The sequence below is a fragment of the Anolis sagrei genome, chromosome 1, assembly GCF_037176765.1.
Source record: "Anolis sagrei isolate rAnoSag1 chromosome 1, rAnoSag1.mat, whole genome shotgun sequence".
NCBI classification, from domain to species: Eukaryota; Metazoa; Chordata; class Lepidosauria; order Squamata; family Dactyloidae; genus Anolis; species Anolis sagrei.
In genome coordinates, this window is record NC_090021.1 from 79,706,015 (window position 1) to 79,722,029 (window position 16,015).

Sequence of the window (16,015 nt, forward strand, 5' to 3'; positions counted from 1 at the left end):
AATCACAGTCCTGAATAACCCCTTTAAAGCAGATGGACTTACAATATATAAATGAACTGTCCTGATTTTTTTTATCATGGTGGCCATTTCATTTCATTTCATCATCTGTAAAAATTAAGAAAATGGCTACAGGGAAAAATCCAATTTCAAGTCCCAACTAAAGTCTAATCCATGAATCAATTGCTGAATTGCAAACCAATATTTAGTTATATCCCACTGACTCAGTGGGTCTATTTCTGCCATTGGATTTGATGAAAGAATGAAAACAAGCCATCTAGTGCTTTTTTAAAATAAGCATGTTTAAAAATAGATGTTAATCCCAATCTACTTTTTTTGACAGCTGGCCTATATGCTATCTGCTAAGGAACTCCTTGGTGTTACTTAGGAATCTACTAATGCTTGGTCATGCAGGATTCCACCTAGAAGTAATGTAAAAGCAGTTATGGGATCACACAAGGTTGCCATTCTGGTTGTCATAGGATGAGAAATATATTGGTTGTCAAATACCACATGGTAATTGTTCATGGGACTACTCTAGATGGCATTTTGCTATAATTTATTTTAATATATATGAGCATACTAGGTTAGATTTTTTAAATGTTTCATCGATTATTATTGGGACTGCTGAAATTATATCAATACATGTGAACTATTTCTGATGTTTAGTTGTTTGTATCAATTTCTGTCTTAAAGTAAAACCTAATCACATCTCCTTTTTGTACAACAGAGTCAAAGAAATGTCTTTCTGGCTAAGGTGTTCTACCTAAGGGTTGTCCTGCCTCACTGAAGCCCACCTCTGTCAACATTATTTCTTTTTAGATATCAGAAGCTAGATGCAAAATCAGGACCCTTCCACACAGCCCTATAACCCAGGGCCCTTTACAGCCCTATATCCCAGAATATCAAGGCAGAAAATCACACATTACCTGAGTGTGGACTCAGATAACCCAGTTCAAAGCTGATACTGTGGGATTTTCTGCCTTGATATTCTGGGATAAAGGTCTGTGTGGAAGGGCCCCCAGAATATCAAGGTAGATAATCCACAATAACTGCTTTGAACTGGATTATCTGAGTCCACATTGCTTTATAATCCAGTTCAATGTGAGTTTTATACAGCTGTGCAGAAGGGCCTCGGTCCCACCAAAATCCATAGAATCCATAGAATTTAGTGTGGAGCAAGTAGGTTGTCCATATTATTAAGTTCTTTAAAAATTATGGGAGCCAGCATTGGCATGAGCAATGGGCCATGCCTCTAGAGACCAGGATTTGAATCCCTATTCAGCCATGAAACCCATTGGGTTATCTTGAGCAAATCCTAGTTCTCTCAACCTCATAGAACCATTTATGAACAAAGCTTGCCAAAAAAAAAAACTTGCTGTAAGTAAAAAATGACTTGAAGGCACACAACAGCAACTACAAATCGAATTTAAAAATCAAATATGAAAAAAAATTACACTTACTTTTACTCTCCTTATAGCATAAGTATGTCCAGAAAGGTTGAAAACAGGCTGTCGGATGTTTCTCAAATCCCAGCCTTTCAAACTGCAGTCAACAGCACCCGTTACAAGCAAGTTCTGATAATGCAATAAAAAGTACAAAGTTATTTGAAGTATAGTAGATAAGAGAAAGATCACTAACACTCTGGAGTTACAGAACAGATTGGAAGAATAAAACAAACAATACTAGACAGCCAGAACTAAAGTTTAAACTTTAGGAGGAGCAGAGGATAAGTTCAACTAGCCCCAGATGTGATGACGCAGCTAGCTCAAAGCCGAAAGGAAGGCTAGCGGCCGACGGTACTGGAGGTGAACGACGAATCCGATGCTCTAAAGATCAACACACCATAGGAGCCTGGAATGTAAGATCTATGAGCCAGGGCAAATTGGATGTTGTTATTGGTGAGATGTCAAGACTAAAGATAGACATTCTGGGGGTCAGCGAACTGAAATGGACTGGAATGGGCCACTTCACATCAGATGACCACCAGATCTACTACTGTGGACAAGAGGAACATAGAAGAAATGGAGTAGCCTTCATAATTAATAAGAAATTCGCTAAAGCGGTGCTTGGATACAACCCAAAAAATGACAGAATGATCTCAATTCGAGTGCAAGGAAAGCCTTTCAACATTACAGTGATCCAAATATATGCCCCAACCACAGCTGCTGAAGAAGCAGAAGTAGATCAGTTCTATGAGGATCTGCAGGACTTACTGGATAATACACCAAAAAGAGACATTATTTTCATTACAGGAGACTGGAATGCCAAGGTGGGAAGTCAAATGACAACTGGGATCACAGGCAAGCATGGCCTGGGAGAACAAAATGAAGCGGGACGCAGGCTGATAGAATTTTGCCAGGAAAACTCGCTGTGTATAACAAACACTCTCTTCCAACAACCTAAAAGACGGCTTTATACATGGACTTCATCAGATGGTCAGCACCGAAATCAGATTGACTACATCCTTTGCAGCCAAAGGTGGCGGACATCCATCCAGTCGGTGAAAACAAGACCTGGGGCTGACTGTAGCTCAGATCACGAACTTCTTATTGCTCAATTTAGAATAAAACTCAAGAGATCAGGGAAAATACACAGACCAGTTAGATATGATCTCACTAACATTCCTAGTGAATATACAGTGGAAGTGAAGAACAGATTTGAAGGGCTAGATTTAGTAAACAGAGTCCCAGAAGAACTATGGACAGAAGTCCACGACATTGTTCAGGAGGCGGCAACAAAGTACGTCCCAAAGAAAAAGAAAACCAAGAAGGCAAAATGGTTGTCTGCTGAGACACTGGAAGTAGCCCAAGAAAGGAGAAAAGCAAAAGGAAACAGGGATAAGGGGAGATATGCCCAGTTAAATGCGCAATTCCAGAGGTTAGCCAGAAGAGACAAGGAACTATTTTTAAACAAGCAATGCATGGAAGTGGAAGAAGACAACAGAATAGGAAGGACAAGAGACCTCTTCCAGAAAATTAGAAACATTGGAGGTAAATTTCAGGCAAAAATTGGTATGATAAGAAACATAGATGGCAGGGACCTAACAGAAGCTGAAGAGATCAAGAGAAGGTGGCGAGATTATACAGAAGATCTGTATAGGAAGGATAACAATATCGAGGACAGCTTTGACGGTGTGGTGAATGAATTAGAACCAGACATCCTGAGGAGTGAGGTTGAATGGGCCTTAAGAAGCATTGCTAACAACAAGGCAGCAGGAGACGACGGGATCCCAGCTGAACTGTTTAAAATCTTAAAAGATGATGCTGTCAAGGTGATGCATGCCATATGCCAGCAAATATGGAAAACACAAGAATGGCCATCAGACTGGAAAAAATCAACTTACATCCCCATACCAAAAAAGGGAAATGCGAAAGACTGCTCCAACTTCCGTACAGTGGCCCTTATTTCTCATGCCAGTAAGGTAATGCTCAAGATCCTGCAAGGAAGACTCCAGCAATACATGGAGCGAGAGTTGCCAGATGTTCAAGCTGGGTTTAGAAAAGGCAGAGGAACGAGAGACCAGATTGCCAATATCCGCTGGATAATGGAGAAAGGCAGGGAGTTTCAGAAAAACATCTACTTCTGCTTCATTGACTATTCTAAAGTCTTTGACTGTGTGGATCATAATAAATTGTGGCAAGTTCTTGGTGGGATGGGCATACCAAGCCACCTTGTCTCTCTCCTGAGGAATCTGTACAAGGAGCAAGTCGCAACAGTAAGAACTGACCACGGAACAACAGACTGGTTCAAGATTGGGAAAGGCGTACGGCAAGGCTGCATACTCTCACCCAACCTTTTTAACTTGTATGCAGAACACATCATGCGATGTGCGGGGCTTGATGAATGCAAAGCTGGGGTGAAAATTGCTGGAAGAAACATTAACAACCTCAGATATGCAGATGACACCACTCTGATGGCCGAAAGCGAGGAGGAGCCGAGGAGCCTTCTAATCAAGGTGAAAGAAGAAAGCGCAAAAGCCGGGTTGCAGCTGAACGTCAAAAAAACCAAGATTATGGCAACAAGAATGATTGACAACTGGAAAATAGAGGGAGAAAATGTGGAGGCCGTGACAGACTTTGTATTTCTAGGTGCAAAGATTACAGCAGATGCAGACTGTGGCCAGGAAATCAGAAGACGCTTACTTCTTGGGAGGAGAGCAATGTCCAGTCTCGATAAAATAGTAAAGAGTAGAGACATCAGACTGGCAACAAAGATCCGCCTAGTCAAAGCCATGGTATTCCCTGTAGTAACCTACGGATGTGAGAGCTGGACCATAGGGAAGGCTGAGCGAAGGAAGATCGATGCTTTTGAGCTGTGGTGCTGGAGGAAAGTGCTGAGAGTGCCTTGGACTGCGAGAAGATCCAACCAGTCCATCCTCCAGGAAATAAAACCCGTCTGCTCACTGGAAGGAAGGATACTAGAGACAAAGTTGAAGTACTTTGGCCACATCATGAGGAGACAGCAAAGCCTAGAGAAAACAATTATGCTGGGGAAAGTGGAAGGCAAAAGGAAGAGGGGCCGACCTAGGGCAAGATGGATGGATGGCATCCTTGAAGTGACTGAACTGACCTTGAAGGAGCTGGGGGTGGTGACGGCCGACAGGGAGCTCTGGCGTGGGCTGGTCCACGAGGTCACGAAGAGTCGGAGACGACTGAACGAATGAACAACAACAAAGATTGAGGGCGAGAGAAAGAGAGGGGGGGGGAACAACAAACTGAAGGAAAAGCAAATTCCAGTCTTTTCCACAACTACAGTGGTTCTCAACCTGTGGATCCCCAGGTGTTTTGGCCTAAAACTCCCAGAAATCCCAGCCAGTTTACCAAGTGTTAGTATTTCTGGGAGTTGAAGGCCAAAACATCTGTGGATCCACAGGCTGAGAACCACTATGCTAAATCCTAATCAAGCCCTCTCCAGCATTTTTAAACATTCATCAAAACTGTTTATACACCAATAAAATTAACTTGTAAAAATATACTTCTTTCTATAATCTATACATGCTGTGAATACACTTATAAACTATAACGTACCATATTAACTACTTGTTCTGGAGAAAGTTAATACATGTTTAGTTCCAATAACATCAAATAACATTAATTAACAATAAATTATTTTGATTTGACCAGTACCTATCTTCCACTCTAATACATCTAATACAGGAGGGTGACTAAAATAATTAAGGGTCTGGAGAACAAGCCCTATGAGGGGTGGCTTAAAGAGCTGGACATGTTGAGCCTGCAGAAGAGAAGGCTGAGAAGAGACATGATAGCCATGTATAAGTATGTAAGAGGAAGTCATATGGAGGAGGGAGCAGGTTTGTTTACTGCTGCCCTGGAGACCAGGATGCAGAACAATGGCTTCAAACTATAGGAGATTCCATCTGAGCATTAGGAAGAACTTCCTAACTGTGAGAGCTGTTCAGAAGTAGAACTTTCTGCCCAGGAGTGTGGTGGAGACTCCTTCTTTGGAGGCTTTTAAACAGAGGCTGGATGGCCATTCTGTTTGGGGTGCTTTGAATGTGATTTTCCTGCTTCTTGGCAGGGGAGTTGGATAGCCCACGAGGTCTCTTCCAACTATATGATTCTGTTATTCTTATCTACCTAAAATTCAGTGTTTAGGCATTAGACTTAACAATTCCACACACCTATTATCTATTATTCTAATTCTACTGCCTTAATAATTTTTCTATAACAATTATATTTTTCTATCTATTATATCATTCCAGTCTTCCCCGTTATATATCGTCAACATAAAAAATTATATACTTCATCTATTTCAAAGTTAATTTCTCCTTCTAATTCTAGTAATAAATTATGTTTAATAATCATCCTCAAAGCTCAGGTTAAAAAAAAAAAGAAACCATCCTACACCAAAACCTTTCAGTTAAAGCCTTTAAATCCTCTTTAACCTAATTTATTCTAATCTTAACATGCAGTTTTTTCTCCAAATATTAACAAAATATAGATTGAAGTGGGCACAGCTCATACTTTAATAATGTTTTTTCACAATCTCCTCTCTTCTTAATCTTCCTTCCTTTACTAGTAACTTGTCAATATTTTCCCTAATCTATCACATCTTCAGAATCTGGCCTCCATTCATCTGCTTGTTGAACATTTGATCCAGTGTCGAGGTTATATAATCCCACGATACCTAATTCTGCTTGCTCCTTAGATGTTTCCTTTAATCTAGGAAGATATTGCCCAGCTGGAGTTTATCTCCAACTGGTAAAAAACTGCTGCTTCTTCCTTACCTAGAAACCTCACCTTCTCCCAGAAGTCCAATGACGACATTTTGTATTTGGGTATTTAAAGAAAAGAATCATCCCTTAAATACTAAGGATAGGGTAAGCTCACAGTCACATAAATGACAATCTTCATGACAAGTAACATTAGAATATAGTTAAAAGTAATAAAAATGTTAATTGCATGCATTGACACTACCATTCTGATAAAAAGGTTAGCAAATATATCAATTTGAAAATCCAAATGAACACACTTCTCCTTATCCACTGAAAGGATCATAATGTTAGACAATGGTACATAAAACTGTTAAGCATGTAATAAGCGAAAAAAATGGAAAATAAACTAAGTAGTTTTGTAAAGAACACGAAAATGTTTAAATGCCATAAGAAACAACAATGAAAATAATTCAGCTAAAGCAAAGTATGTGAAATAGACACATCTGCCCCTCTCCCTCTCCTGAAATATGTCTAAAAACTTAATTTTGGCTGATCAGGTTCTACGTTATTATCTGCACATATTTAATTTCATAATAAAATACCACTACTTTTTATTGGGTAAATTTTCCAGTGTTGGAGAATAAACTATTTCAGTCCACTGTACCTGATCGTACTTGCACCAGTCACAAGTCAAAATCTCAGCCTGGTGAGCAGGAATTATCACTGGGAGTCTTGGTGACTTTGCATCCCAAATTCTTAAAGTTTGATCACCTGAAACAGAGGTACTAATTAACTCAAGCTTTACAAGAATCTAGTCTTATTTTATGTAGAGAATATATATGCTTGTACATTCTCTATATAGAGAGAAAAAGCTAACAGGTTCATGTCTGGGAAATTTTATCATTCAAATAGTACAAGCATAATAAAAAGTAAAATAAAATCATAGGAAAGTTGAAAGATAAGAACTATTGACTGTGATTCTCAGTACAGAAACCCCACATGCAAAGATTCCATTCCCTTTCTCCTTTTTTATCTTCCTGTTCTTACTGTTTTATCTATGTACCTGTGCATGCATGCACATTGTAAAGACTATTTGATTTAGTAAATACTGACCACCTGCCTAATATGCTGAGGTTCGTCTATATAGTTTCTAAAAAACAAGTCTAATTTCATCTGGACCAACCATTAACCTCAAAATGATATATAATAAATAGTAAGATACCACAAAATCAGCAAAATAAAGATAACAACACACAAGCCAATTTTAAACAGACGTCAGTAATCAGCAACTCATGGATTAATTGGCATTAAAATAAAACTGGGCTACTCAAAAGGCTTTACAAATGTTTGAGGGTTTTTTTTTTTAAATCTATCACCATTTAACAATGACCAACCTGATCTAAATCTATCTCAGCTACAAGTCAACACTGCACTGAGGGCTGCATCAGAAGTTTATTTTTCTGCTTTCCTAACATAATCCTCTTTCCCATCATAAAACCAACTCAAAATGTTTCCCAACATCCCCCTGAGCCATTTATAGGTCACATAGAGTTGGATTAAACTAAGTGAGAGGTGGGATCACCCATTTCAGTTCTGTTCACCATCAGATGCTGCCTTAATATGCATGCAGACTCATGAGCACAAAGCTTTTTCCTATCTGCCAAAATTAGAAGACTTTGAAGAAGCTTGGAAAAGGTTTTTCCACTACTTTATATATACACACAGGATCACATATGAAAGATTGGGGTGCTAATAAGAAAGAGGAACAGGTTGTTTCTGCTGCCCTGGAGACTAGAACTCGGAGCAATGGGTTCAAATTACAGGAAAAGAGATTCCACCTGAACATTAGAAAGAACTTCCTGACCTAATGAGCTATTCAACAGTGGAAGTCTCTGCCTTGGAGTGTGATGGAGACTTCTTCTTTGAAGACTTTTAAACAGAGGGAGGGTGTCCATTTGTCAGAGGTACTTTGATTGTGCTTTTCCTGCATGATGGAGAGTTGGACTGGGTGGCCCATGTGGTCTCTTCCAACTCTTACGATTCTAACTTCCACCTATTAACTTTACTGTTGCATCTTGGTGAACAATACAAAGCAAATACCTACTTAGATGGTCAACATTTTTCTCAATCAGCTGGTGATCTGGATTTCACATCACGTTGTAGAAGTGGCCCCACTCTACTTTAGGCTCCATGGCAGCCTTTGGGTTCCTGCTAGTCTTTATCCAAAAATGATTTGTATTTTCTTGTACATTCACCTGAAACCAGTGATGTAATCCCAGTATTCTCCAGATTGGTATCCATCATGGTTTTTTTTTTTTTAATAACTTGTTTATTCCATTTATTACTAGATTCCTTTGGATTGGTGTTCATATCAGTTACAGCTACATTATATACATCAGGTATGACATTAAAAGCATGCAACAATGAGAAAAAGGGGAGGGGCGGGTTAAGATGATAATTAAACTGGAAGCAGAACAGTTAGAAAAAGGCAGAGAAAAGACTTTGCAGATGAGGGTTCGGAAAGGTTCAGAGAAGTGAGGCTGGCAGATGGAAGTGGGAGGATGTTTCAGGCATAAGGAGTAGCACAGCCAAAGCCTGACAGGCAAGAGATGGAAACTGAAAGAAGGCAACAATCACTGCTGAGCATATCTGGACTGACAATGTGAGAAACAAAGTTAGAAAATAGAGAGCTTATAAAACAAATCAAAACAAGTGAGATACATATAAAAATACCCTTATTTGTTTCCTCTTAGCAAGATGGTCTTTTGAAGTCTACAAGCAGCACTAACCTCAATACCGTGCAAACATTATTTTATATCAGATAACAGTTTTATACCAATGTTCACTATCCCCAAACTGGACAGCCCACTTTTCACTGCTCACCCCTCCCCTTTGCTCTGCCCCCTCTCATTTAATATACTGTAGAAGAAGAATAGGAGTATTTCGAGATATATCTTGCTCAGAACATCCCTAAACCAAGACCTGTCCCAATAGATTGAACTAAAAAAAATCTGCAGTTAATGATGGCAAAGAAGATTGGTGCAGAAGCAACATTTGTACTGATTATTTAGAGCCAGGAGGCAACTTGGGCCAGCAGTTCTTTATTCCTTGGAGAAAGAGTCTTGATAAAGAGGCACAGATGCAACTCCTTGCTCTGGGATGCTTCAGATCCTGTGTCTTAGGATTTGCGTATGTGCTTCTGAAGAAAATCACTGCTGCTTCCAGGATTTCTACTTGTGGGTTTTCCAGTCAAGAATACTTGTTTTTCAGTTCGATACTAAAGTCTATCCCTGCTTCCAGAAAGTGCTTGTAAATGTGGGAAGGATATAACAATACCTTGTATCATGGCATGGGTCCAGGCATAACCAATGCTTAACAAATCAGAGAAATTATTACAGCAGCCCTATTGATTAGCTAAGACCCAAAGCCTATACAACTAATTTAATGTCCCCAAGAAAATTTGTGTTTCTCAGAGTCTTAGCCAATCAATAGGTCTTCATCCCATCTACACATTGTGGCTGCCTGACAGACAAAACTACTTTCATAGCTATGACACAGTAAAGGTTTTTTTTTTTTTTAATACTGTGTTCATTTCTTCTGTTCCTACCCAGATATAACAATTAAAGCACTATATTTCAGAATGGGAAGTTGATGCATAAATGGAAATTCAACAGGTATACAGTGGGCTCTCTTCCTGTCACACCTGTTCCAGTTAACCGTATTTTTTCCTGAAGCTTTCTCGGCATGCCACATAGATGATAAACTGCAGTCATTACTCTGGGATAAGTTTTCTAGAACAGTCATCCTCTTCGAGTTCTTTTTATTAGGAAAACCATGAAATATCTATGTGGCCTTTAAGTCAATTCTTAAATCCAAGGGTCACATGAAAATCTGAAGAATCAGTCCTTAAATGAATATAATGATGCACCCACCTGCAACTCAGAATTCAAAAACTGCAATGATGGCATTGTGCCACATTTTATGATGTGCTGGCAAAACAGCGTGCCCCAACTTAACTGCTGCAAATCTTACATTAGCTATATTAAAACATACATTCATTCTTGGCGCTTTGGAGGCCTACTTATATAAAGAGAGAACAACATTTCTATAGATATTTAATTCTCAATGCTCAAACTTGGCATTCTCAACACTTCCCATTTTCAAAGGTTGGCATTTTTGTCCAAAAATAAAAATGCATATTCAGTGCTAACCTAAAACTGACACACAGATAGCACCTGAGAACCATTCCCCAAGAAGTTCAAGGAAAACTATGCTGACATTTTTCTAACAAATTCAGTTCCCAGGATGTTTGCAAAACAGCCGGTGTCTCGTATTATCTGTGGCTCCAGATTTCTTAAGTGTAAATTATTTTCCCATAATGCACTGAGGTCATTAACATTGCTGTCAAACCTTTAAACATAAAATGCTAAGTGCTGAATGTGGGAAATGAATTTAATTTATTCAAGAGCTCGATAGCCTACAACTTCTTTCTCGCTGTGCTGATATCCCCAAGAACAAAGTCAAAAGGGGGGGGGGGCACTGCAGTTGTGGGAAAAGTGTACAAAAATTGCTGTGTTGAAAAAGAAACCAAGGTTAATTATAGAAAATATCAGTTTGACTAAATTCCACAACAATGCTTGAAAATATTGGAACAATGTTGGAACAAATCCAGTTTGTATTTACACTAATAAATAATTGTAACAACCTGATTAAAGAGATAAGCGACTACAGCAATACAAACAAAGCCTCGGTAGTTCAGGTAATAGCAGCCTGTCATATTAAGCTTCACAGATCTTTGCCATCATAAAAGAAAGTCAGGTACACTGTATAGTTAGTTGTCAGAGTGCTTCTTACTAGTAAGGATCTGATTTGTTAATAGCTTCTTGCTAGTAAATGTAAGACGCAATAAATATAGGATGCTGTCATAGGAAAATGGAAGACCTAAACATGAATTTCAGCTCTGCAATGCTGATCATAATTTGATTCCTATGAATATTGGGCACATTTAAAACTTCCCAGAGAACTTTGGGGAACTACAGCTCTCAGATCCTTTTAGCCAGCTTGGCTAGTGGTGAGCTTGGCTTTTCCATAGTTTGACCCTTCTTTACCTGTTTTCAATTTTGTTTCCCAGGCAGAGAAAACGAGAAAGAGAGGGAGGAAACCTTCTGGACAAATGGCACAATGACTCATTAAGCGCTTTTAGCCATCAGGCAGTTTTGTTATTTATATCAATTCTTTAATCACATTTTCCACATGGCTAGCCTTTTGTTGTCAGCCAGACATTTATCAGGCCCCTGAGCCAGAGCAATCCCTTCCACCTGATCTCTCAGTCCATTTTATCAGCACAAAAAAGGATATCAATATCATGACAGAACAGAATAGACTATACAGACTTAACACCTCGAGTTGCTATCCTGATCTCTAAACAACTCTCCACAAGGGCTGAAGTAGCTGGGCAAGGACTCACTGGAGAATAAATGATTGAATGGCATATTAACCGTTTTGCAAAGTGCTTTGCACCTTTCCAAATGGGAAATGTATTTCATGCTGAATACGCATTAATTGAAACGCCATTTGGGCAAAGCCATTTGTTTTCTGCACTGTAATCTATTTTTGCTTCACATCAGTGCTTATGAGTATAATTTGCACAATTGCAGATCCTTAAAGTTTTAATCATTTTATTCATTCCTCTTTCTTTAAGATCATAAATACAGAGATCATAGATACACACACACATTTATTCACAATTTGATTAAGCATCATATACAACTAAAAGAAAAAATAAAGCTATTGCCGCACATTTTTTAATATCAAACAGCCATTACAGAGCTCAGATTTCATTCATGTTTGAGCTGCACAAACTAGGTTCTGTTCTGCAAACTACATAAAATTGTCAATTCACATTTTATTGAAGTACTTGTAAACACACATACACACAAGCATATATGTTAAAGCTTTGGAAAGCAAGAGATAGAAAGATACAATATAATCACAGTTAAACTGGATCTACACTGCCATATAATCCAGATTGTCAACACAGATAATCCACATTATCTGCTTAATCCACATTCTCTGCTTTGTACTGGATTAGATGAGTCTACAAAGTTCAAAGCAGATAATCTGGATTTTATATGGCAGTGTTAATTGAGCCTTCTTTAATAGCTGTAGTTATAATTACAGGCTAGACATATGTCTTCATTTTTTTTATACTTAAAACAGGCAAATATGCCAACAAATAAAATACCTAACTGTTTTATATCAATACGTTTGGTATAACAACCTAGAGGCATCCTGTGGCATTTACACTGTGCAATCCATTTTATTTTCCATGCTTCATTTACATTAAGTCCACAAATAAGCTCATTTAGAGACATGCGGATGACAGGCTATTTCTCCTTTCCATCTAAACCAGGCAAAGCAGAGAGTATGCTAGAGAAAAAAACTGGCTGCAATATGGACTGAAGAATGACTAAAAAAACTGATGCTCATTCCAGATATGATATATGTGAGATTCCAACTGAAACTTCAGTTAATATCGGCAAGGGATTCTCAAACTTTTTTCAGCTGTGGAGCTCTTTTTGAAGCAGATGCTTCTTGTGGAATCCCAATAAATGTGTATATATTATATATTACATTGTATCTAATGTAAATATATCAGATATGGGCAAACTGTTTGATGAATTGTATTTTAAAATTTGAATGACAGGCTGGGCCAGTGGAAGATGGATGGAGAGTGCTTGTGTGAACTAATTGAAAAAAATGAACAAATTCCTATGCATACTGCATGTATCTCTTTTGTAGTGCAAAAAAAAGAGGGGGGGGGGGGAGAACAATACAATTTTTAAATGAAGAACAATTTTAACTAGAATAAACTTAATAGTATTTCAGTGGAAAACCTCAGGGGCCATCCTGTCCAACCTCCTTTGCCATGCATGAAAAACACAATCAAAGCACCCCCAACAGATGGCCATCCAGCCTTTTCAATAGTAGTAATAGAAGCAATCTAGGGGTCATCCAGTCCAACCCCCTTCTGCCATGCAGGAAAAGATGGCCATCCAGACTTAACAACAACAACGACAGAAACCCCAGGGTCTATCTAGTTCAATTCCCTTCTACCATGTAGGAAAAGCACAATTACAGAACCCATTGAGTAATGGGAGGGAAATAGATTTCAGGAAGCAAGGAAGTCAAGAGGAAAAGATCTGGACAGCGAGGGAGGGGAAGATAAATGGTTTTTGGGGGTGAGGGAGAGGGAGGAACAGGAAAGAGGAGAGAAAGCTTGGAGGGGAAGGAGGGAACCACAGAGCCCCTCAGCATGCTTCATGGAGCCCCAAGGGCTCCACGGAAAACGCTTTGAGAACTGCTGATATAGACTACGGCAACAAGAGCACTGGTTGGGATCAGACATTTTGGACATATAGTACAGAACTTTGAACGAGCCTACATTAGCTTCTGATCTGTTTCTGGACCCAATCCAAGGTATTGATTTTGACCTGTCAAGCTATGCACAACACAGGATACTAATTCCAGAATGATCACATAGTCCTGTGCCTTAAGATTATAAACAAGGTTTTCTTTCCAAGTGACCCTTCAGTTAGAAATGCTGTGGGTGTCTTTGGAAGAGTTGGCCTTAAGGCCACCATTAATGAATATTCCACAAGACACACTTAATATTTATGAATTACTCCCTCCCTAGGGATATTAGATCAGCCCCCTCCCTACCAACAATCCGAAAAAAATTAAAAACTGGCTTTTTGAACAAGCCTTTGAAAACGCAGTGTAATGGATGAATATGGAACCCAGGAAAGAAGGAACATGGAACAGCCTGACAATGTCTTTTGAAAATGAGCGAATAGAAAGTTACTGGTGTTTTATGCTTTTAATGCTTTTCACAGAGTTTTTATAATGTGTGTTAATTGTTTTTAATATTGTTTTGATTTTGTTTATGTTCATTGTGGGATCGAATCGTGCCAGTGTAAGCCGCCTTGAGTCGCCTTCGGGCTAAGAAAGGCAGCACAGAGATGCAGTAAGTAAATAAATAAGTAAATAAACCTTTTCCCAGCAGGCAAAAATGTGTAATTTCTAAGACTTCTAATGTGTTGGTGTCTTCACTCAACAGAGATTATTGAATTATTTGTTAAAATGTTTAAAGTGTTAACTTGACTGTTTTACTGCAGCATATTTGCTCTAGCTTTAAAGTCGTTGAATTAGTGGAACTCAACCTAAAGGTTAACTAAGTTTTGATCAATCAATGGGTTTACACAGTTGTAATTAATAGCCAGATTCATCCCAGTGTGCTTTAGTCATTGATACAACATTGTTTGTACTGGTTTTTTACTTTTTTAATTTAAACATTTAATTTGACAATTTAGATTTTATTACAATTGTGAACAACTCTGAGAACATGTTTGAGACATGAAACGCAAATTATGCTTAACAATGACTAGCAAAGTGGAATAATTTATATACTTTTAGGAATATACATAAATATGCCAAAATTGCATAATGTGTATATATTGTAATATTTTTAAAGGAAATGAATACTGTTTTGAACCACTGGGCTATGATCCCAAACTAAGTTTATGAACTGCAATCAGCGATGTCCCATGCCACATAGTACAATCCTCTGGAAACTGAACAGAATTTAATAAACTGTTTAAGATATAGAAAAAGTACTACAGTATGTTTCTTTGACGGATAAATTAATACATGACATGCCCTAAGAAGTACTTTGGTTAGTTACCAACCACTATCAATATCAGTAACCATGTATGATTTGAGTTTGATATCCTGATGTTCTGACCTAGGAATTATGTTCTTAAAAGAGAAGATAACACACATAAAATATGTTTTGTGTTTTTTCAATAATCACTACTCAATAGCACAGTGTTCTGAAGAAGTTATTCCAAACTTCTTTCTGGTCTGTTTTATACATCCAGGAAATTAATCATACAGATGGGTCACAGCATAAGGTTAAATGATTATTTATTGGTTGAATTTCTTTTCCTACTGCAGCATCATAAATCTTCTGGGAATTTCCCCCCATTGCAGGCCTATGCGTCAAGGCAGAAGATAGCATTTTTCAAAGGATGGTTTGTAGTGATCATAGTTCAGCTGCCATCCCAGCCCATACTGTAATAGTATAGCAAAAGCTAAGAGCCCTTGCATCTTAGCAAAACTTAAAAGCACTTCCTTCTACAGTAACTGCAGCAAATGCTGGCCTGGACTACCAAGGTCAGAAGAGGACAAAACCCTTTAAAAGCACTATGCATGATATGCCAACGTTCTGCCTTTATGTGCTGAATCTTGTTCTTTCTTAATGTGTTTCATTAATCAAATAGAAAATCCCTTGTTAAGTATTCCTTCACAGGACCATTGAAAAGAATGAAAAGTTTAATTCAATCAAAATTTGGACTGATCTAAACGGAATGGGTAACAGTTTGACCACTGTGTGCCCTTCCAGCAAGTTGTAGTCCCCCTCAAATTAATTGGAAACTACCTGATTTCCGGAAGCCACCTCCGGTTTCAGTTTTCAGAATGGGGGCAGACTGGTGCTTGGAGAGGGAATTGAAGGAAGCAATGCATCACTCTATCATCTTTCAATGATCCAATAATCAGGGCAAAGAGGGAGAGACAGATAAAGGGGATCTAAGCACATAGGAGGGAGGCAACGCCACACACAACTCACTGATCATAGTATAACATTTACCCCAGTCTTTTAAATCCAGCACTACTGTCTAGCCTAGGCTTCATTGAAGTGTTACCAGAACTGATGTGTTGGATTATAGTTCCTATTATGCAGGCCGGGAAAGATGGTAGATGTAGTCCAACATGTCTAGA

The 16,015-nt window shown here is 38.5% G+C and overlaps 1 protein-coding gene across 1 annotated transcript in view; it reads right to left on the bottom strand.

Moving 5' to 3' along the window:
• The window catches only part of PEX7 (peroxisomal biogenesis factor 7), a 74,766-nt gene that overhangs the window by 43,450 nt on the left and 15,301 nt on the right, over positions 1–16,015 (bottom strand). The window contains exons 6-7 of the mRNA XM_060753436.2: positions 6,840–6,946; positions 1,461–1,574 (exon numbers count right to left, since the gene is read on the bottom strand). Coding sequence (XP_060609419.1) covers positions 1,461–1,574; positions 6,840–6,946 — 221 coding nt within the window. The remainder of the gene's footprint in view (positions 1–1,460; positions 1,575–6,839; positions 6,947–16,015) is intronic.